At 35.8% G+C, this 25,315-nt stretch overlaps 1 protein-coding gene across 10 annotated transcripts in view; it reads left to right on the top strand.

The window, feature by feature from the left end:
• The window catches only part of LOC106173525 (agrin), a 142,924-nt gene that overhangs the window by 30,347 nt on the left and 87,262 nt on the right, over window positions 1-25,315 (top strand). Inside the window, exon 1 of one of the 10 annotated variants that reach the window (XM_086996377.1) lies at window positions 23,149-23,809. The exons of the other annotated variants lie outside the window; for them this stretch is intronic. Within the exon in view, the coding sequence (XP_086852503.1) occupies window positions 23,626-23,809 (184 nt within the window). The 5' untranslated portion in view covers window positions 23,149-23,625. Of the gene's footprint in view, window positions 1-23,148; window positions 23,810-25,315 lie in introns of those variants that run through there. 10 annotated transcript variants of the gene reach the window in all.

Below are 25,315 nucleotides of genomic sequence, written 5' to 3'. Positions count from 1 at the left end.
ATACGCTTAGGAGCATATAAGGTGTACACTGTTGCGTAGTGTATGGACTAGTAGTAGTTAGGGAACTCTGAGCTAATAGTTTTTAATCTTTTAAATCAGTAGAGGTTTCTGTTGTGAAAATATGTTAGGTTTCTGTTGTGAAAATGTTTCTTAGTTTTGTGATTGTTTCCTGTTATTGTTGAGCAAGTATGGTCTCCAATTTTGTGTTTGCTCATACAACTTGGGCTTATCTTCTCAAAAGGACTTTTTGTGTTCCATTTGGAAAATACAGGGATTATAGAAAAATATTATTAATAAAGTAACTTTCTGTTGTGAAAATATGGTGTTTAATTTGATGATTTTTTCACAGTTTTGGCTTGCAGATAGCAAGTTTATTTATTGGTTGAATTTTTCTTATATAAAAACATTGCCCTTGATGATTGCCTGAATTTTTGTGGTGTCATTTTTCGTCCTCTTCTGCTCCCAAGTGGATCGGTTGATGAAAAGAATAAAAAGAACAAGTGAACCATTCACATTTAGACTTTGGTTGTAATGCAGTGATTGTTCTCTTGAGATAAAAAACAGAAAAAAAAGCATCGATTACTGTCTTACAGCAATTCATTACCATGCATAGACAGGCTATTACTAGTCACTCACTGTACTCGGTAATACCGTGGCCCAGGAAAAATGCATGTTTTATCAAAATCAAATCACTCTTGTTTTATGTAAAAGAAATATTTCACTACCAGTAAATAAAAGGGAAAAAAAGTAAAGAAAAAAGGTCATGGTGAACACAGATTCTCCCCGCTACTGTAATAAAAGTACACATTAACCCGCCCAGAGTTTTGTTTAAAAATAAGATTCCCGGTGTAAACACCCATGGGCAGTAGGCCTTCATGTAGTTTACACTAATAACGACATGTATTTTTTGCTGGGTCTACATAACCCTAAGAAAACATATTAGGTGACAGCCCTATGGTAAGACTGCAGTGTGTAATTACTGTGGAATGCCAGAATCAGACTTAAATATTTAGATTCCTGTGTATTTGATCTCAGATACAAATGGTCTGACTTAATAGTGGTGATTGCAATTACCTTAGTTTATAGAGGGAGCCACCTGCTGAGGACATTTGGAAGTTACTGGTATATGAACATTTACACTGTACAAGGGTGCTTTCCCAGAGATTTAGATCGATCTAAAGATTAAGATTTAGATCGACCTAACTCCCTGGGGGTTCACGCTAAATTGCAGTCAGCCAAGCGGGCACCATAGTTAATTACCCCCTTACAGCTTTTAGTAGGCGGGACAGACGCTTAAGCCGGCCAGGCTGACAGTAATCTAGTGAGACACCCCACAGGGATAGATCGATCTAAAAATCTATGGAAATGGGGTGTAAGAGTATGATGTACTTCTGTAATGCATACTTATGGTCTGATTGGTATTTTTCTGAACTTGTGGAAAGCATTTTGCAGACATAATCTGAAGCCGTGAAGAAATACATGTATGATCTGACAGTAGATGTAATGTCCTCTCTGAGATGAAATATTTTGTAAAAATTAAAAAAAAAAAAGATTAAGCTTCAGCTGTAGCAGCCAGCAGGTGAAAAGTGCCTTTGCAGTTGTGACAATATTTTTAATGACGTAATCTTCATGCCAACAGAAAAAAGACCCATTGGCAAGTTTCTTCTCTGTTTGAATTCTTTTTCCTTCTCCCTATTCCCTTCCCATTTTTTAATAGCTACAGTACATGTACTTACCAGTATGTTGTATAGCACATTTTAAGTGAGTAATTAGTTTGTATTTAAGGCTTCGTTCACATGCAATGTCTATTTTCTAAATTCTATTTTCTATTTGCGGCATGTCTTATGATCACGGTCTGTGCACTGAATATCCCGCCGCGTAATATAGTAACTTATAGTAACTGGCTCGCGCTGCCAGTAATTACGCGGCGGGATATTCAGTGCACAGACCATGATCATCAGATAGCGCGAATAGAAAATAGAATTTAGAAAATAGACATTGCATGTGAACGAAGCCTATTATTTATGGAAAAATTCAAATGTATTTTAAAAACATGCTCTAGGGTTTTTTCCTATTAGTTTCAATTGAATAATTCTAACCAGACTGGCTGAAAACAATAGTAATAGTAATAGTATTTGAACTAATGAAAATGTTACCAATATATAATATGTTTTCTTGATGAAATTTGTTGTCGATATCTCTGTCAGGACAATTTCCCATGACAATTTTATGAAGTGAAGATGAAATATAACAAAGACTTCATTCACATTATGTACTCAGCACAAACTGAATGTTTGTTCGGTTTTATTGGATGAAATAGAAATGTTCTGAAATATGATTTAGTAATACTTAACTTAATTTGGAGAAATTTGTTTCAGAATCCATGTGGGTGGCAATCTTTCTTTTAAATGTACATTTAATTAAGATTTAACAATAGCTAAGCTTGGATATGGGAAAGGCAACCCATTGTATTTATTTATATCTTTTAATTAAAATTGCTCAGTTGCTGAGGCACTTTTTCCAGTGAAAATGCAGAAATAGCTTTTCTGAAATTGTACAAATGGGAATAAAGTGATTTTTAGTTGATATTAAATCATGAATTAAATTGAGTAAGCAGATTGGATTACAGACAAAGCCATGCATCTTTATGTTTCTTGTTGAACATTGTACGTACAAAACTGACGTTAAAACATGCCAGTTTAAAACATTTTACCGGCCCATGTACACTGCAGTCTTGGAATTCTGAGAATAAAATTGCAAGAAAGGGCAATAACCTTCTGTGTTTTCATTGTGTGGGGGCAGACTGATTGCTTCATTGCTAACAAATCAGCTGGTAAAGTGGAAAAAGAAATCAAAGTTGACAGGCCTTCTATATCAAATGCACAGACAGGCTGTAATTGGTGATTAGAGTATGTTTTGTTTTGTGGTGAACCTTTGTCTTTTTTTCAGCAGTTGTGGTATTGTGGGTATGTGGAGAAGCGTGGAGTGTTTTGAAAAAAGCTAGAATTTCCAAGTGTGCATGAACATAGTTGCAAAGTTGTACACAGGCAAAAAAATGTAGTCAAGCATGTACGCGAACATGCACACACACACACACACACACACACACACACACACACACACGTTATAATATGATATATCTCCCATTTGCACATCAAATGATAAATATGCAATTATTTGTACCCTGTATGTGTCTATAACATTGCAAGGAGCCACTGGAGCCAGTGATTAAAGTGGTTCTCTTTTTTTTTTTACTTGGAAAACTTTTGGGATACTCCCCAAGTAACCTGAGAGCAACTTACCTGCCTGGAAATGTTAAAGCTGTACTTGAGTAGGTTGAAGCCTTTGATGTGCTAAGTACTGTGCCAAATATAAACTGTGCTTAATGAATTATTTTGCACAGAAACCATTGAACACATCTCATTAATCTAGCTATTACGAGAGAGAGAGAGAGAGAGAGAGAGAGAGAGAGAGAGAGAGAGAGGGAAAAACTACATACAGACTGCTGTGAAATATTTCAGCTTCACTTAACTCAAATGATGCCAGCCCAGTGGTAGATGATCTGAGGGATATTGGCACCAAGTAGAATAAATAAATACTTAATGGACAAAAAAAAAAAAAAAAGAGACTGTAAAAAAACATAACATTTGTTTACCAAGTAACACACTTCAAATATTACAGAGATGAATGACATTTATTTTTTTCATAATGACACCTGTTTTAAGGCTTCCCCTATCACAGTTACGTTGACAGCTGGTGAAAATATAACACTTGAAGGTTTGACCCCTAAATGATCATAACAGATGTTAATTGTAAACATTTTTACAGCAAAAACAAGCTGAAAAAAGACATGGAAGGAGCTGACTGCACTATTTTTTAAATAGAATTTTGGGAGCATGTTTATCAACTTGTTTCGGATATTTTAACAGAAAATCTTACATATATTTATTTCTGAGATCAAAACTGTTGTATGAAGAATGAGTATACTTTTAATACATTAAAAATCACCATTGTTTGAAAGAGCAGTAGTGCACATAAGTACAGGTGTAAAACATTTCAGATGTGATAAATGCAATGCAGCAGTTATTCCAGAATTCATTCCCTTAAATTTCAAATCAGATTTCACTTTTTACTGGTGCTCCCTTAACATTAATTTAATGCATAATAACAGCTAATATTCAGAATATTAAATACCCACACCCAGTATTAGATTTTATACCTTCTCTTTCTTTTTCTTTCTTTCTTTCTTTCTTTCTTTCTTTCTTTCTTTCTTTCTTTCTTTCTTTCATACATTTATTCATTCATTCATTCATTCATTCTGGTAATTGATTCTCCCTTTTTGCATAATCAATAGAAAATTAATTAGGCCTTATCAGTATAAATTATTTCATAAATTGAACACCAAAGGTGGCAGCATGCAGTAATCACTTTCAGTACAAGCAAATGATGTTAGTTTATCGGAAGTGCAAACATCACATAGCCCCTGTTATCTTATGATCACCCCTCACCTCAGGAATGTTTTGTCAGGGTTTGATACGGGGGGGGGGAGGGGGGGGGGGGAGAAGCCCCACCGCAACTCCCTTACTGAATTCTATGATATCTGAGATGAACCATTTTCTTAATTGAGAAAAATGAAAGATTCTGTCAGATCTAATCAAAAACCTAATGTTTGTATTAGGTTGATTGGAATAATTCAGCAGACAGAAGAATTTGGCTTTGGTAATACCATATTTTTAAGTGTAATGAAATAAGTGTATCTCTCATTCAATAAAGACAGACAAAAATTATATTTGCTAAGAATTGAAACACCCACCACACACGTACAGATTGTCTCTGATCACCCACAATCAGTACTGTAATTGAATTTTCTAAATTAAGTTTTGAGAACTTATGTGTCTGTAGATCTCCTAGGTTGACTGCTTCAATAAAGTTGATCAGTTCATTTAATTACCCTGAGAGTCACATGTTTCTTGAGAAATCTTTTTTCACACAGTTGTGCACCAAATTAGACATGTTTAGTGCATGGAACCTTTGATGACAGGGTGCAGACCCGTAACGGGGGGGGTGGGGGGGGGGGTCGGGGTTTGAAAGAACCGCCCTTTTAGTGAGGAATAGGTCTATTCTGGGTAAAATTTGATCCAAGTAAACAAAGCTTTCATTCTTTCAGAAAAAGAGCCCTCCTTTTGAAATTGCTGGCTATGGGTCTGGGGTGTTTAATTTGCACTTAAGTATCACCAAGATGACCAGTAGCTATGGCATTTGATTTTGGAAGAGTTGAAATCCACCATTTTAGATCTATTATGAATCCCAAATTAGATGTTAAGCCTTTAAAGAATCATGCCAGATATATTAGATAAGATATATATGATTCCATAGATATGTACTAGGTTTATGTTGTCTATAATTTTTGCATTGTTTGGATTATGGTATATTTTAACCATTTATTTTCTCTTAACTTTGTCAGTTAATTCTTCTGTAACATTCATTCAAACAAGTACAATTTCTTTTGAATCCTGTCTGACTTTAAACCCAACCTGTTGACATTAAACCCACCCTGTCTGATCTTGAAAAAAAGCAAGTTGGTTTGAGGTAGGCATTGAAAACAGGCAGTACGTAAGATGTTTAAACTGTATCAGTATTGCCAAACTGAGCCCAGCTGTGTACGGTGTGATTTCATTTACCATAATTTGTGGTTCATATTTTCTCATTTATTGGTGTTTAGGAGAATAGAACATCTGAACACTGCTGAAATGAAATTATTGAATTATTGATACTGGGTAATCAGGAATTCATGTTTCTCAGCACTCTGGGAAGTAGCACAATTTGTCTGGTTAGGACTTATAAGCGAAGTTCAAATATGTCAGTTGTCCTGGATTCACAAAAGCATCATTTTTGATGAAGGGACATGATGCTCCAAGCACTGGTAAATTAAATTATTTTAGCTGAAATATATGGAATTCAATTTTTGTCTCATTTTCATTCTGGTTCCTTTTTATAATCTAGTTTAAGTTAAAATTGGAGCTTCTGAGTTCACACGTACTGTAGATCAGGTTGAAGTTTGAGCCAAATCTTAATTTTGGCGAAACTATTGCAAATCAGTGTATGTATTATGTTAGTCCTCTAGGTACTGTCAATACCCCATACTTGGCTACACTCTTTTTTGTAAGATATGTTTACTAAACAGCAACTTTTTCAGCCATTTTGATTTAAAAAAAAAAAAAAAAAAAAAAAAAAAAAAAAAAAAAAAAAAAAAAAAAACAGTCGTTCATTATTCAAGCTATGTCAGCTAATTGCCAAATGTTGTACAGACTCTGTACCTCATGAGATGTAGAGTATGCAGGTTAGCCAAGTCTTAGATGTTGTTGAAGTTGTTGAATAAAGTTAAAGCATCGATGGTATCAAAATTTGATGGTTGACATCTGGTGTTGAAAGAGAGGTAATGGGTTTTACATGTATGGCTGCAATCTGTAAGGCCTATGTTTGTTATAATGTGTTTTAGTGTGAGCTTTATGAGACAGACCTTCATCCTCCCCCCCCCTGCCCCCGCCCCGCCCTAGTGTATCATGAGTTGAAACAATTTTTGGTTAAAAAATGTGCCAGATGCAGTTCACATGCTTTCATTTTATGGGACCTTACATTATTGTTTAGATCAGTATGCTCCAGAGTTAAAATGGTAAAGTGAAACCCCTTTCATTCTCTCTTTTCAGCATATCTGACTAATGGCATGCCCTTCCTATAACTTTTTACTATCAGTTGCTGAACACATGTCTTTCCTCTTGATAAGAAAGTTCTCCTGTGCTCATTTTTCTGTAAGGACCACATTTTTCTTGCCATCTGCATTGTTTGGATTAATTAATGAATGTTTCTTCCAAATTTAAAGATGTTTTATCCTGCAGAAACAAAGGAAACACTTTGTGTGCCTACTTGATACGTCCGCTGGTGCCATGCATAGGCATGTCTTTTTGCCGGGCAGGAAAGCCTACAGTTTTTTCCCCCAAATCTCTAGTTAAATCTTTATTTATTTAGATGGGATCCATATGAACATGCTTACAACAAGGAAAAACAATAATTGTTGCCGGTTCATTTAGTTTGATTTCATTGCAATTCTTCATAATGGCAGGTTGTGTTGGCAAAGACAAAAGCACAGTCAGTCATTGCTTGGTTGAGATGTGGTGGAAGCACAACTAACGCATTCGCCACTGCTTTACTCTCAGATCTTGTGAATCAATTCATTCAGATCCATGTCAGTCATTAAATATTTTAGAGTCCGAATTTTGGCGTGCAGATACTTTGTGGCACATATCCAGCATTCATGTAAATTCAGAGATTGGAAAATGGATTATGTGAATTTGAGGATTGGAGTTGGGGGGGGGGGGGGTAATTTAGTATCTGTGTCATGTAATTGTAAAACCAAATTGAAGGGGGCTTTAGTCTGTTATCAGTACTGTGTATTATCAGGGGCGGAATTCAGAGATATTTTCTGACAGTCTTCCAAATAATCTTTGTTGATCCATCCATTTTTGACCGTCTTCCGACAGAAAAAATTAGATACCCGTCAATTTAAACTTGAAAATATGACCGTCTTCCAGAAGACCCAGAAGACGGCTTCAATCCGCCCCTGTATTATTATGGAGTGTCAGATGTTAACTACCCATATGATATAAGTTATAACCATCCTCATAAGTGCGACCTGTACAAAATATATGCTTTTGAAATATTATTTCTAATATTTTACATAGGACACAATATGCACTGCATTTTTATTTTATTTCCAAAATACCTCCTTGAACCACAAAAGACTTGCACGCTAAGTCATTTTGTGTCCTACCAGTCAATAGGGCGTGTAATTATTTGTTTCGTTGCTTGTCACACTTGCATGCCGAAACATGGTAGTTGATTCATCAGGGGATTGTAATTTGTGTAAAGAAATTAAGGGAAAGATAATTGTGCCGTGTTGTATGTAGTAAAAATGCCCTGGAGACCGAAGTAATGGATAGAAATGATGTATTATGTTTATAGTGAACATTATTGTAATTTTCTTTTCTTTTTTTTTTTTTTTTTTTTTTTGCTTACTTGATATGGAAAATAAGTGATTCAACATTTACTCTGTAGGAAAAAAATGCATTTTGTCTCTTTAGGTTTTTTATTCCTGGCTTTTATATTTTATAAGCTTGGGAATTCAAAGGTGAAGTTCAGAAATTGTGTGCTAGTCCAACATTAAACTCCATAGATAAACTATATATATTTTTCTTTTAGTTTTTTCTTTTTTTTTATTTTTTCATTTTTTTAGGCTTATTAGGAAGGTTAAGGTCAGAAATTGTGTGCTGAAAAAATGTCATGTTTTTTTTTTTTTTTTTTTTTTTTTAATTTTGAACCAAAGTGTAAAAATAGGTTAAATTGACTAGGATAGTGGTGTGCCAGAAAGGGGGCTACAGTTAAAATACATAAAAGTTAAATGTGTAATGATCGGTGTCGTAGCAGACTGTAAATGTTAGTACTTACCACTAACCATTGCTTGTGTGTTTCTGTTTGGTCTCTCGTAGATAATTTTAGCACAGTTGCTAAAGATGTTCTAATTCTTACTAATTTTACTCAGAAAAGTATACATTAATTAGTTTTTCAAAGTAAAATTTGCCACTTTTATGGTTCAAAACTTTGTCTAAAAATTATTATTTGATAGACCCATTTGTCTTTAGTACTTGTATGGACTGGTTTTTGGCATAATTCTTGGACAACCTATCACCTCCAACAAGGTAGCATTAAAAAAAAAAAAAAAAAAAAAAAAAAACTCATTCATCTTCTGTTTTGTTCCAGGCACATGTTGAAGAAAATTGATATTAGCACCCAGTTCACACTTGAAAGTCATATACCCTGCAGACAGTGACAGATTCTTATCACGCTTTTCTCACGGGTCAATTTGTGTTTAAATGTCATCTCTGAAGGCAATATCCTCCTTACTCTATCTCGGATCACAAGAGGAATGATCCTATTCATCATTATGATTGGAATGTGATATGAGGGTGATATGTGCTTTAAGAATTACCCCTTGGAATTCATCTTCTTCTTCTCTGATCCACTTTCTTGTGAATAGTTCATTTTTTTTTTATTTCTAAACCCCTCCATAATCTGACCATTCACTCTCTCTCTCTCTCATTAGGGGGAGGGACTTTTTCTGAAAAAGTGAGCATTTTTTACCTCCTATTTGATCCAATTGGAATCATGGTGCAAAACCTAGATCAATTTTTGATTCCGAGTGGTCCTTTTTCAGCCAGAAATCTATCAATCTTTAAATATCACGTTCTCTCCTGTTCCAATATCATTTTTTTTTCATGTTTGTTTTGTAGTTGTTTGGTTTACTTAAAGAAAATTCCTTTCTGGTGTGACAAAGCTGAATTGCAATACAAAACTTGTACCATATCAGTGGGATTGTTTAAGGAAATTTTAGTTATATAATTTTTTTCAGTGTAGAGTTATAAGTTACAATCTTTTAAATTGAAGAAATTTTCTTGATTTTTGGCTGTTTAGACCAAATGCTATTCCTCCATTTGGAAAAAGCGATATATATTTTTTTACCAAAACTCTTTGATGTCTAAAACATATGCAAATATTTATGCGAAATAATAGGGTAAGATGTGTGGAATTACCTCAGGTATTTTTTCATGTTTTTTTCCCATTCAGTAACTTAGTTCTATGACGGCAGGTAAAACAGAATGTTTAGTCAAAATTGACATTAATGTCGACTTCAAACACGAAATTCCATAGCTCCAAGCAATGCATGTATTTTTTTTTTGTACAAAGTTAAATCATATTCACTTTCCCCACAGCAACAAGAAAAAAACACTTAAAATATTAGTTTGCCTGACATCTGATGTATCTGTTATTAAGACGCTATCTCTCTTCCACAAGTTTAACCCGTCTCTTATCTGTTACTGTATTGAGGAGAGTGATTTATAATGAATCGTATCTCGCGATGAGATCATGAGACCCTTCAATTTGATATCGATATCATAGACAGATATATATCCACAGAAGAAATTCTGTGGGTTGAATAGGAAAAAAGTGATGAAAGCAGACAAACAGCAAGGGATCACTTCAAACTGGATCATAGTTATGGGAAGGGGAAAAAATTTGATAGATGGTGTGGGGCTTTTGTCAGATATTGCCCTTCTGTTCAGGAGAGAGAGAGAGAGAGAGAGAGAGAGAGAATGAATCCACCCATCTGTTATTCATCATAAACCGCTTTATTCATAAGCTGACATAAGAGCATGCTTTACAACCACTTACCTGCCACTTGTACCATTTAACCAGTTGTAAATGAGCCATCATCTGCCTAATAAGAGATGAACACACAACACACAGACTGTGACATTTACACAACAAATTTTAATAGACATGAAGTCTGCTTCCATGTATTTGACTTCAGTAATTGCCCACTAATAATTTGAGTCATTATTTTGGGTGCTAGACCTGAGTGTCTCAATCAATGGTGCGTTTTCAAAATGACATCTAATTTTTGCTTACTTTCTCCTTTGAATTTAAACCACCATGGAAAAGATCCTGACACCTCAAAGAGAAAAATGGAAATTCTTGTCGCGATCTTGTTGCCTCACCCATTTGGACCCATACTCTACCTGTCATATGTAATTTGGGAATGCAGTCAGCTTGTTTTGTTGTTACAAAACTGAAAATATATCCTGAGTAATGAGTTTCTGTCTTGGTTTTATGAAACTTCAAATCACTCATTTTTCTCTGCTTTAGTTCTAGTGTTAGCTGATCAGCAGCAATTTGTTAACTCCCTGTCTTTGTTCAACTGAACTTTGACTTTTTATTCCTTGATAAGAGGTTTTTTATCCATCTGCACATATATTTATTTATTTATTTATTTATTTATTTATTTATTTATTTATTTATTTTCATGTTTTCTGCTGTAGACCACCTTCACTGTGACACACCCATACATTGCCAGCATGTCTGTGTCGTCGCACTCATGTCAAGCAAGGAGGGACATATCTATTATATGTAATGTGATCAGAATAATGGGTCCAGCACATGACAAACTGTACGAGCATGCTCTGCTGAAATCATTCTCCTCACTCCGTAGAAGAAAAAGTATCGGAAATCTGGCTCAATTAACTATGTTAAGTTGTAGGGCTACAGATGGGGAGGGTAGCTATTTATATTTGTACGTAAGAACTTTTTTGCAAAGGTGAAGTGCTCTTTGTTATATTGATAGAAGGCTTAAAAAGATGCCTTTTATGGGAAAATTGAGAGTGGAAAGTATTGTCATTTAAGATATTATTTTGACATTGGAAATGAGCTTTTTTGGTTGAAAATCTTAGTGATCATAAAGCATACTATGGAAAAAGCCCCCTTTCATTTGGCCTATTAATTACCTTGAAATAAAATTTTGTAGGAATTTATGGTCTCCGACACGCCAAATCTGTATTGTCTTGATCTTGTTTCATAACTATCGAGGTACAGATGATGGATGTCCGCGCTTCTTAAGTCTCTCATCATCTATATGTGATAGATACCCTTTGTAGCCCAACCATGCTAAGCAAACACAACAGCGCAAGGAGGGTCCTTTCCATAGCTATGAGCTAAAGCTTTTAACCTGTCTTAACGTGATTACTGAGCGAATGTTCCTTTGATTTTTCGAGTTACACACACTAGACACTCCTTAGGCATGGTGTTTTTCCATACTGGAGGCACAATATCTGAATACAAGTACAAGTATGGATGAAAGTCTTCATGCTGCCAGTTTAAGGCACATTTTCACATGTTCTAAACATGTTTGGATTGCGATTGCCCTTATTTTCAGGTGTTATAGCTTGTTTCTAAAAATGTGATGGACAATTTATAGATCTATAGTTTTGAAGAACAGTGATTGAGCTGAGAAGTTTCCAAGCTGTTTCCAGGCACCTTTGAACGTATTTTTGGTTGTTGTGTTTTACGGAGGACATCTCATGATGAAGGATGACCTGGCTCATCTCAATGCTGGTGAAAGATCCTGGTGATGGAGTTTTCATGTTCTCCCTCACACATGGAATTATTATAATGGATGTTTGGCTTGGCAGGTGATGGAGATGTACTTCTCTGGCTTGTCAAATGGAGGCTGCGACAATTAGGTGACAAAGGAATCAATATTTGAAGTGGATTGCAAATTTTGAAGCAATGGGTGATCCCAATTGACATTGAGATGGTGGAGATTTAACCAGTTAGAATTTTAAGAGAGTTTTGAGAGAGTTTTTTAATCATTTATTTATTTTTAATTTGTCTATTCTTAAAGTTTATCTTTTCATTCATTCATTCATTCATTCATTTATTTATATGTCTATTCTTAAAGTTTATCTTTTCATTCATTCATTCATTCTCCCTTCATATGCATTAAAGTTTGTAAATTGGTTTACATGGAAGACAAAGATCAGTTATGAGACCATATAATCAGCCTTCAGTTATATGGAGGGGTTCAATGTAGGTTTTAATCTTTTTAAAAACAGTGATAAAAAACAAAGCTGGCTCACAATATTGCCTGTAGGTCCTTTAAATACAGATGTTTAATTTGCATGTGAACAAGTGTACAGGGAATAGTGACTTATTTATTTTGACACAAAAAAGGTATGGAACAGAGTTAAGAATTAGGTAGAGTTAGTTACCAATTAGGACTAGGTAACTTAGCCTTACTTTGGTTATGTCAGTATAAACAAAAAAGTTAGGTAATTACTTAAAAGTGTCAAATGTCTCATGTCTTTTAAAACAACTTTTATTTGACTTATAAATAAATTTTTATTAATCACAGTAAGTGTCAACTTACTTTTTAATGCATTTGAATTTGCATTTTAGAATATAACTAACATTTTATTGGAAAAATTGTTAATTAATTTTTGTCCAAATTTATACAGTAATTACCATACCAGCTCTTTTGTATTAATACAAATTTAGGTAATTCTGGTAATTGATTCCCTTAGTTTCTTTTGGTGTTCATTTATTGTTAATTATGTGATTAACAGAAGATCTATGTGTTGAGATGCACAATGTTGGCAACCCAGGCCTGTTTCTAGTGAAGAAGGATTGGTGTAACTTGGGGCAGCCCAAAGCAGAGGGTTGTCCCTAGCATTGTTTCTAGCACCTGTCTTTTTTCATTTGCAAAGAGAAATGAAACTATGGGACCCTTCCTACAGATATTTGGATCGATCCAAATCCTTGGGGAGTCTCACTAAATTGTTGTCAACTTGGCTGGCTTCAATGTCTGTCACGCCTAGTAAAGCTGTTAAGGGGTGGTTATCTTTACCCCCTAGCTGATTTTGAAGGTGTGACAGACATTTAAGCCGGTTAGTTGATAACAATTTCGTGAGACACCCCAGGGAGTTGGATCGATCCAGATGGACCGATCTATGTATGGGAACCCAGTCTATGGCAGCAAGATTTTGTTCTCCTGGTAATAAGCTTAAGATAACCAGATTGCTTGCTGAAATGTGATGAAGGGGTGGGTAGGGGTGGGTTGGGTTGGGGAGAGAGAGGGGGGTGCTAAATTAGGTGGAGCTAGCCTGACTGTTTATGACCTCATGGGAAATGTGTGCCAGGTTGGGATCATGTAAGTGAGTAGAGACTCACGAGACAAGATAATTAGGAAAATTTTCATGATATAGCAGATATCCGTAACAACAGGCTGGGGTGGGGGTAAGACCCAAAATGACTGAAAAACGACTTTTGATTACATTATGAGAAATGAGGGTCATGGGGTGTTTTATCCTCCAAATCCTAGGTGAAAACATGTTTGACAACATAATTACAATAATTATCGTGATGAAGCAGGTATCAATAACATAGTCACATAATAGAAAGTACTTTCAGAAAATTAAACACCATAGTATATCCATTTTTCATTGTGAACCACTCCAATTGGCAACGTGCCAATAACAAAAACACTAGGATCTCCCAAATATTTGTAAGAACGAAAATATTGAATATCTGTTTTCCCCCAAATGAGATGCCTCGCATGAGTGCATGACAAAATTATTACGTCCATTTGTCTGCCCTGTATTCACTGGGGATTTGGAGGTATTTGGGGATCATATAAATCACCACGTTAGCTTGAAACATGATAATAATGATACATACAAGTCGAAGATTGTATACAGTGTATCCCAAGTTTGGCGCTGCATGGTATGGAGGAAGGACTTCTCCTTTTGGAATATAATTTATGGCTTCATTGTGATCTGTAACTGAAAAGGTTGACATCAGCCAAGTGACGAACTAAGATAGATATACTTTACATCAAAGAGAGGTGGTATTCTGTAAATATGTTGTTACACGGGGAAGGTGGATCGACAGAGCACTTTTCTGTCAGTCTTCACACTCTCAGGTTTATTTTGAATACTAAAGCTTAGAGAAGATACTGGGAGTAAAATCTGGAGACTTTGGGCAAGATTTACCTGGACACAAAATGGCATAATCAACAAGGCAGAGAAATTCACAAGGAATTTACTAGCTGTTTTTTTTTTTCAAAATGAGGCATGAGGTCATTTGGACAAACTTTTATATTTAGGAATGTTAGCAATGCTGAATGTAGATCATAGATAGATGATAATAGAAAATATTTTTTCTTTTCGATTCATCTTAGAAGTTTTGGGCCATTTAATTTATCATCTAACTATTATCTGTGTCTCAGGTTGACATGTAAATGGAGAGTTAAAGTGATAGAGGCTGGTTAGTATGTTTATTATTCAAAGAACAGGTCACTTACAAGAGAAATCAGTCAAGCATGTCAGGTTGATGTTGGTTTTTTTTAGCATGGCAAATATTGCACAAATATTGCAATCATGCTGTTGTCGTAACTTCCTGGAACACTATTATATGTTTGAAAACATTTTCAGTAAGTATGATGCTGAATGCAGCCTTATATTGGGCAGATTCAGGAGTGTTATTGGAAGTCTGTCATTGCATATGAACTGATGATTTTTCACATGTCTATTGTAATGCACAATAATGTGATGTAAACTGTGCAAGCTGTTGCAGACGTAATCCTTTAGTTTTAGAGATCGTAGTTTGAGGTGGTCTTTACTGTCTTCTTGAAGATGCATGCTCAAAGTTTTAGAAAAATGTGCACAAAGTTCGTTTTAAGGGGTTTGCTGCTGTTAAACATAACAATTAATGATAAACACGTAATAACATGGGCACTGATACCTAAAAGAACAGGTATAAGTACTCTTTAAAAAGGGGGAGGGAGGTCTTTTTCAGAAAGGAGTGATATTTCAAAATTATCTCCCTACATGACCCAACTTTAGAAAATGGCATAGAATCCAGATCATAGTTTGATTCAGAGCAGATCTTTTCTTGCCAAAAGGGTGTTTTTTTTTTACCCCTCCCCCCCCCCCCCCCCCCACCCCACCCCCAGTCACCTGCCTATATTGGCCTGTAATGCATAGGATTAGAAATTCTTCCTCATGCTGGAATGTGTGGCTTACTGGCTGGTTTATTGGGCTACAGCTTTTGCAACATTTTATACATAATAAGGAAACTGTACTTATAATACAGAATCTTCGGTAAAAATAGATAAAAAGAAATGAAGCTTTTTAGTTTAAAAACTTAAGGGGAAAAGTCGTAATAAAATAAATCAGCAGAAGACATTATAAGAAACCCAACAACTATCTCTGATCCTGAGACAATTTTAGTTTCTTGAAATATTGATGTTTGCCATTAGTCCAAGACTTATTCCCAGAGGGGAGCATCAAATAGGAGAAATATAACACAAGAAAAAAAGCATAATTTCATTACAACGCAATCATCTGTCAGCAATTTTTTCCTGAAAATTGTTTTTCTGAAATGAATCTAATACAGATGACTTGTATTCAGGACGATCCATTTATATAAACCCAGGCTTGCAAAAGAAAGTCCAGAAAAGGAAAAAGAAACCATATTTTATCTGGAGATATTTCTGGGAATTTTATAAATGATTGTTTATGTGGTTAATGACAGGAATTTTGCATGGAGAACTTCTAGGATATTGGACATCTTCTAGCAAACAGTTCGCACTTATTTAACAAGTTTCCAGCAGAAGTATCAGCATATAATGTATTGCTTGTACAAATGTCATGGTGTGTGTATGCTTTGTCTGTTTGAATCCCCGCGGGATGATTGCCTTTTAGCTACTAAAACATTAAGACAGCCTAGCGCCAGTTCACAGTTCGGAGGCTTGCTTACTGCATAAGTTATGAGAAAACTGTGATAGATAATGCACATTTCAGAACTCTTGTCACAGTCTTTTTTTTTTTTGTAAGATGAATTTTAGTGAGAAGGTTTACTCCAAAGCGTTGAACTTTTTCATCTTTTTTTTTCATTGGTGGGGAAAGGGGGGATGGTTGGGGGGGGGGGGGGAAGTGGAAAAAATGGTGGGGATTGGGCAATTGGAGGTATAAGTGCTTTATTTGACATGTATCGTGCACTGAAATGTGCATAAATGGAGAAAAAAATGGTGAGGGCTTAATTTTGGAAACTGTTATGATAAGGTGCCTTGTTGGCTGTGACTTTAAGCAACTTTAATTTCAATATTTTTTTCTACAGTGACAACTGTATGTGAAAATGGTATGTGAACATCGTTAATGATCTGTTGCAGTTTTTGTTTTCTCAGATATGGCATGTGTAGACTGAATTCATTGGAACATGGTGTAGTCATTTCAAATTACTTTATTTCATAAAAAAAAAATTACAAAATTTGATTCACTGTCTCCAACTTAAGGAGTTTTTATTGTGTATAGTTTGGAAAATTGCCAAATTCAGATTTTCAGTCTTCTACCACTCTCTCCATCAAAACACTAGTATTCATGAGTGAATATGTTTTATATTGGACAAATTGCAAATCTGACATCTTCTGGGCATCTGCCAGAAAACATACCACACCTGTGCACAGGTCAGGTGTGCAGTGTAAGTGGTCAGTCCTTTTGTATGGCCTCTGGACACTGAGTGACCCCTCACTTTAAGTGATTAAAAGGCCTGACAAGACAGTGATGGCTGACCAAGGGCAGACTCATCATTCGTTCTTATTGAATTGCCTGTTGTATGGCCTGTCAGAGAGCATGGCCTGGATAATTTAAGACCGTTCATTTTGAAAATAATCATTGAATTAGTGGTTGATCTTCTCACCCATGGACAGGTTTGATTGGAAAATTGCTGTGAGGATTTGTGACAAATGTCTGGACAATTTAAAGGGATGGATGGAGATGATAAAAGGGATCATCTTGTTGTTTTTAATCAGTGCTTCTCAAGTGAGAGAGGAAGAGAGATGTACAGGTCTGGCCATGTGACCCCACCACCATCATACATATTTCATCATATTTCAAATGCTACTTGGTCAGATGAAAAGGTTTATCCTGGAGCCAGCAATTTTAAAGGGCGTGGGTTCTTTTTTCTGAAAAAGTGTACCTTCTTACCCTCTTAGTTAACCCAAGTTGGGGAATGGCTTAGATCAAATTTGGACTCAAAATCAATCATTTTCATGCCACAAGGGATTTTTTACTAACCATGCACCCCCCCCTCCCCCGCCCTGCCTATGGGCTTGGGTTAAAAGACATGTCCCTGTATAGAAAGAAGTCTTATTCACTTAAATCACATGGAAGAATTCCTGCTCTAATTGTGGATGAAGATTTTGACCTCTATCAGGAAAACAATATTTTCCTTGCCAGAAGAATTCAAGTGATACCTGGACAGTTCAGATACCTGGGCAGTTTAGGAAAAAAAAAAAGAAGAAGAAAAAAAAAAGAAAATAAGACCTGCTTGGTGTGGTAGAATTAGCTCTCAGATTGAGGATTAAAAACTGACTTAGGGAGAATGTATCACTTGTTCAAAGAACAAAGAGCCAATAACTGGAAATTTAAAGTGAAAAGACATGCTAGGCATGTAGTGTGGAAAAATCTTTCATCTCTTGTTGGAGGAAAATCTATCCAAATTGAATATTGGATGAGAAATCAACCCCTGGAACTGAAACTGATGGTGGGTTATTTAAGGGGACATTACTTTAAGGCCATCATTACTTAAAGCAATGCAGAATGAATTTTTTTATTAGATTAATTTCGACACTGATTGCTTTTCTAGTTTTGAGCAGAGAGTTTTTCCAACTGAGCACGGGGGGGCGTAATTTTAGTCTTGAGGTCGATGATTCGTCATCATCGTTGTTATTCTTTCTATTTCTCAGAAGAAGCTGAGGAAATGGATTAATGATTATGTCTACAATTTCGTGAGGAAAAAAAAAAAGATTTATGATATTCCCAAAAGTTCTTCAGAGTAAAGGTAATTACTGACATCTAAACCCTCTGTATGCCGCGGTAGTATCTTTTTGTCCAGGTCTCAGGAGAAGTATCAGTTAGGTTTCGGTATTATTAGGTAAAATTACTGACATTCATACCTACGATGAGGGCAGAATGATGAATCTTCGTGTCATTTCTCATGCTGAAAAAAAAAGAGAGCTTAGATACTCATGAAGAATGTGGTAGAAATAGGATCATTGCAGATGTAAGGAGGACTGGACTGAATATGAAATTGTTTTTCATGCTCATTGATTTTCAGGGAATTGAACTTCAGTCCAATCAGATGGTTAGCACTCTATCAGGCTGTAATATTCCTGTCAGCCAATTGTAACTATTGTTAAGATATCAGTATGGTCAGCTGAGCGAAGCGATTAAAAAATAGCTTTTGAAAAAAGATTTTATCGAAGGAAATCATCATCAGACTATCTTGACCTGATCCACAAGTCGTAAGACAACAAGCTTTGGTATTCATAGAAGAGCGGCTCAGCCAAAAGTGTTCCACTGTTGGGCAATGGCCTCAGCATGCTTCCACTGTCTTCTACCTTGGGCTTTGGACTACCAGTTTGCTTTCTTCTAATATTCATCTAGCTCATCTATCTACCTCTTACGTGCGAGGCTTCCCTTGGTCTCTGTGTCCACATCTTGGGGTTCATTCTGTCAGCCTTTTTGTCCATCTGTCATGCTTTGGTATTGTACAAGTGACAAGATAAAAATTAGATTTTCAAAGTTTCTAAATCAAGTAGACTAACCTTTATTTCTGCTATCTTTTTTATATCCAGACTATATAAAGTCTGATGGCTTAAAAGAAGGGAAAAAATTAGAGACTGGAAATGTCTCCACATACACAGCTCACAATTAGATCTTTTAATCTTTACTGGGATTTGAATCCATTTGAGGAGAGTTAGCTGACAGGAATTAAGTGGAACTAGGCATTGAAGAGACTTTAAACCGAGGTCTTTTGCTCAAGGTTGACATACATGCACTAGGGGTTTTGATGGAAAAAAGAAAATTGTAAGGATGAGTAAGGCAACTTTTTGGATAAAACACTGTATGATATGAAATGTATAACATGCATAATGGGTTATTACTGATAAATGTTATGTTTGTTTGGCTTTGGTATAAAATTGAAATAAAACAATTGCAACTTGGATTGAAACAAAAAGGAAAAAAAAAGAACAGTTCACAGATTAGAACAAAAAGGAATGAATAAATGAAAAGATCAATGATAGGATTCATCCCTGTGGACGCTGCGTAAGTGCCTTTGTTGCATCATTCATTTTACTTGATAAATCCCATCACGTCCAGCTAACTCAATGTGTGCAGCTTGTGTCAGGCTTAAAAAAGCAGTCGTTTGCTTGGGAATTCCTACGAGATTACCAGATAACACATACCCTTAATTGTGCATTCAGGCGATCCCTTTACACAGTGGAAAGAGACACAGGCCGTGGTTTCCTTTCAGTACATTGCTTTAATGGATGTGGATGCTTAAAAGCTGTTCTACAGTCAGACCAGATAATTAAAGAAATCTTTTGATGAAGTAGTTTGTTTCTTCGAACCCAACAAAAAGATGGGAAGCATGGCTTCTTTTCAATTTATTTCCAAGTTCTTGTCTGTTCAGATCTCTGAAGGTTTGATTTGCAATAGAAATCATCACATTTTCCCTTTTTTCTTTCCTTCTTTTTTTTCTTTGTAGGATCTTCTTCGACATGTTGCTGTCTGTTCAATGTTATTTTTAGCTTAACTCTACAAGAAACTGATTTTAAAGATAATTTCCTTCTCTCTAATTCATTTTGGCAGATATATTTAGGATTGCGCCATTTAAGGTAGATGTTATATAATGCAAAATTAGACCAAAATTATTAACTGCATGGACACATGCATAGGCTTACTAGTACACATGCCTGCTCACACCCTCATGCATGCATGCGCGCACATACACACACACACACACACACACACACACACACAAACACACACACACACACCAGAAAGAAAAACAGAAACTCCTGTTTTTGTAATTGTCATTGGTTCACATCTCTACCATAGAGAACGGTACAGGGAAACAGCGGACATCAGCAAAGTACAGTTATTGCATACAATCAAGAACATGTCTGCAAAGAATTGCTACATTACAAAGATAATTCTGTACACATTATTCCTAGAGATAAATACAGTAACTCTGTAGTCTTCTTTTTCTGTACTGTACTTTATATATCTGTAAGCACTTCAAGGGCATGCAGACAAAACTGATGATTGCTTTCCACTTTTCTGCTCAACATATAAATCTGTTTTGATAATACCAAAGTGGATTCTTTCATGCAGGGTTCAACCAAGGGCTTTTCAGTGATAGTGGTAATTGATGATATAAACTTGTATTAAAATTGATTTGTTGTTCTCATGCAACCATGTGATCCAAATGAACCAATCACAGAAGGAGGAGTCTTGTAGTACAGTATCCTAGAAATGATTGCATGAGATTTATAGAAAGAACCGGCCCAAAAGAACATGTGTTCCATGCTTTCTTAATGATTTTTAAGGAAAAAGCAGGATCTCCTGAGACATTTTATATGGTATAGACAGAAGGCATTTTTCGGTGTTTCTCATTTATTATTTAGAACTGTTTTGGAGATTTCTCAGTGGATGATATTTTGGAACTTCGTTTCTGGATCATAGAAAACTTTCCATCAATTATCATGGAAAATGGAAGACATTTAAAATGTGAAACACAGGAATAGGACAGGCGGTCATCAAAGTTAGTGTGGAGCCTTGTTAAGTAGTGTACATTTCACAGTTACTGCCGATGAAGTATGTGGATATCTCAGTACTTGTAGCAAATATATACTCTTGATTTTCACATCCTCTCAATTTTTATCCTTGAAATACTTGCATATGGGAGGAATACTACATGTACAGGTAGTTACTAGGCAATTGTTTTCCAGGAACTTTTTCAGAGGAACGTGGATTACACATAGGACAATTTATCTTAAGGAATGGAGACAGCTATTATTGACATGCATGTACTTTACCAGAAAGTCGTGTTTCTAGTTAGATTGGACTTGCCTAACATAGTGCAACCTGTGTAAGAGTTCTCACTTATTGAAGCTGAACCAGTGCATAACAGACCTTACTGGTTGAAAAGATTGTTTTACGCATGGGGTATGGAAAAGTGTGCTCAAATTAGGACCACTGAGGGTTCCAATTTGGGCTCCTCTGGTGATCTTGAAATTTGATGACTGTCAGTTAAAATGTTTGCTGTTAGCATTTTCACAGTTGTGAACTGGTCTTTTTATTAATCCTGATCATGGTACACAGCTGAGAAATTCCTTTAGAAATATTCTATACTTTTATATATAGGTACTATGCTCAGTCTTTGTTTGAGAAATGCCATTTTCCTATTGATCAGGTCAAGCTTTTGTGGATATTAAAAAGTAATTACTTGGAAGAAGTGGAGGTCTGGTTCTAAACATCTTTGGAGAGAAGATAGATCATTGTCCTCAGAGTGTGTGAAACCATTGCCATCAGAAAATGAAACCATTAGGGTGTTTGAAACCATCCAAGAGAAAATAGTCTTGCTTGCATTGGAATTGAGACAGCCACCTTTTAATTTTTGAAGTATTGAGTGTCCTGAATATTTGAAGTATTGAGTGTCTAGAATATTTCCAGCCCATAGGTGAGGTTGGGTGTTGTGGCTCATTTTTTGGGGGGTGGGGTGGGGGGAGGGTCAAAGGACCTTTTTAGCCAGAAACGGCCTGCTCTGAAACAAAATTTGAACCTAAGGTTTTATGTATGCCTGTATGTCATTTCTTTAGTTGGGTCAAGTAAGAGGGTCAAAAGTGTCGTCTTTTTCAGAATAATTAAGAACTCCCTTTTAAAATTGCTGGCCATAGGCCTGCTGATGGTAATCAGTTAGTCTGCAGATCATCTGTTCTGAATATGCTTCTTAGGCCTTTAATTTGTTAGCTTGTCTTCTTGTAGTGAGCAACATAATGGTTATGAGGCAGCTAGCTTTAGGCTGGATTCCCATACCTAGATCAATCTAACAGGATCGATCCATCTCCAAGGGGTTTCTCACTAAATTGCTTTTAACTTCGGCGGCTTAGATGTCTGGCACGCCTGCTGAAGCTGCTAAACGATAATTAATTACCCCCTAGCAGCTTCAGTAGGAGTGATAGACATCTAAGCTGCTTAAGTTGATTGCAATAGTGAGAATCCTCTTGGAGATAGATCGATCTACAGTTAGTAAGATAGGGTCTGGGAATGGTCCCTTAGAGATGGGTGGTAATGAGTCAAGTCGATAAAAATGACTTGAAACACCAGTTTAGTTGCTTGTTCTAATGGAAAGGTAGGAATCATTAACACTGATGTCCTGTTTTTTTATGGAACTTGGAGCTCGCTGGGTGTGCATGAAGATGTACAGTGTGACATGACACTTCATTTGTCAACTAAATGAATTTCGTTAAATGTCAACTGAACTGTGTTCCTTATAAAACTAAAATAGGAATCTAGAAGTTGTTATTTGATTGCCTGAAGTTGGGTAGGAAATGTTCTTGGCATTGCTAAGGTATTGCTAAGGTCAGTAGAACCCGAGGGAATCAGCCAAGTTATAAGGATAGTTTTATTTTCATTCCACATGAAAATGGTTCACATGTACTTTGTAACAGTACATTACAGTTAGGATATATTCATTTTATTCATTGATTTTAGATTATTCACAATATTCACATATCTTTAGAGTACAACTGAAGGCTGTTTGTGTGGGGAGAACTAAGTTTTTCACTTTTATGCTTTTTTTTTTTACCAGTATCTCAAAATGGATATGTGAATATTTGTGCACGCTGATGTTGTTTTCCCATTTCAGGACTCATGACTGAGACAAATGTAAAAGTGAGAGAATACTGAAATGAAATACAGATTTTTCTGCTCAAAAAAATTCCTAAAAAATGACGTTAGATATTTACATGGGTGTAATAATGAAGACATGTAAAAAATGGGAACTTTTCATAGGACAGGGAAGGCTTTAAGTGTTATATACTGCTAGACCAAAGAAGATCCAGTTATTTATAATGTATCAGAAGATATATGATCCAATGATAAGCCCAGTTTTCCATTAGGGGCTCTTATGAGAGGGGTTCATATTTGAATAGATCATAGAATATTCAGAAGAAAAGTAGAGAAAGATATGAAAAAATTGTGACACATCCACTCCAAGAATTAACATTATTTGGGAGTATTTTCACAGGATACAGTTCAAATATAAAATATTCAAAGGAAAAATACTGGAGAAGGATATGAAAAAGATACTTATGCAACCAGACCAAAAAACATGGCAAAAATAATTGTCAGTGGAAGACGACACATAAAACTGAAGGACAGTTGCAGCAGACGTAGAGTACTGACTGCTGTCTGCTTTCTGTTTGGTCTGTTTTGGTGTGGGCTAGCATGCTCCATGATCTTACTATATGGGGGCTACCTGGATCACATGTTTGAGGCCGGCCAGAATCCTACAGGTAACTAATTTTCATGTGGAATATAATTTTTGTGGTAAAAAAAAAACAAAACAAAAAAAAAAAAACAACCAGAAATGTGCACAGTATATGTGGGAAATATTTGATTCTGTGTTTGAAGAACACATATTGCTTTTTATGGGTGTGTGTCCCGGGATGGAGAGAGGGGATGGGTTTTTTGGATACTCTTTACTTTAAATTTCCACTTTTGAACCTCCTGTAAACTTGTTATAAACTATTCTTAGATTATTTCAGAATTTTTATGCTTATGTATGAAGGTAAAATAATGATGATAACAATAATAATAATAGTATACAGATAATTCCACAATTACAGTGATTATTACCTGATAGAAATTACGATAGCTCGTAACACAATGATGTATTATCAGGCAATACTGTCATCTAAATTAATGAGTTATTAATGAGAACACTAGGTTATCATGATAATTCAATCTCTAAATGGGTCTGCACAGTTTTCCAGCATTTTATGTGTATTGTACCATGCTATAGCATTTATATGAACAATAAAAAAGAGAAAAAATCCATTTGACAAAAATTATTGGACTTCTTGCATTGCATGTTGAGTTTTCCTTTCACTAGTTCTTATTGTAAATCTTGACGTTAATTTGGAATCAGAAAGTGCACAACAGTCCAACTTTCTCATGCATGATATACAGAAGCAATTCCCCACAGGCACCAAGAAGAATATGTTTAGTTCTCCTATAGAGTTTCACTGTCGCAGAGCTGGTATTACTACCTGTTCCCTGTGGAGATGTTACATCAGTTGGCTTAAAGGTATACTGTGATGAAAAAACGGGTTAAAACTATCCGTTAGGTGCCCAAAAGTCATTTTTGAGTAATGAAAAAAAAGTTCTTACGTTTATTTAGTTTTTAAAGCCGATTTTATGCAGGTGTGAATGTAGTTTATGATACTCCCGCGTGGTGGCGCTTTAAGGCGAGTGACGTCACTAGCGTCAAGGCTCAGAAAGCCATATTCGAATCAGCTATCCGCTTGCTAGCAGTGCAAACTAAAAGCGATACACGCAATTGATCACTACATGATCATTTATAAATTCAAACTTTTGAAGATAGATACACAAAAAAAGATGAATTCCCCACGTGGTTACCATTTATTAACCAACAAAATACACCAAAACTATGTTAACAGTAAAGGTTTGGAAGCAGGGCAGCGAACACAGTTTTTCACACATTGCCCATCTGTCGCGTCGGCTGAACGTTCTTATCCCGACTGATAAGAGAAAGTTACCTAATACATGCAGGTGTGACAGCTAACATTATTTTTCACACCCGTGCAGTTTACCAGTGTCATTCCGGGAGAGCCAGGTCAGTGGACAAAAGGCCAAAGATATCGGACTGATAGCATCGGACACTACATTTCACACCTCTGCAACTTACCTCGCTACTTCTGCCTTACACGTGATCAGTGCAGCAGTATGTCGAGTAAAAATTTGATTCCACTATCATGTTAATATTAACGTTTTCACTA

The sequence above is a fragment of the Lingula anatina genome, chromosome 9 (genome assembly GCF_051362555.1).
Source record: "Lingula anatina isolate TDL-2025a chromosome 9, LinAna3.0, whole genome shotgun sequence".
In the NCBI taxonomy this organism is placed as follows: Eukaryota; Metazoa; Brachiopoda; class Lingulata; order Lingulida; family Lingulidae; genus Lingula; species Lingula anatina.
This window is presented reverse-complemented; position numbering and strand designations above follow the sequence as displayed.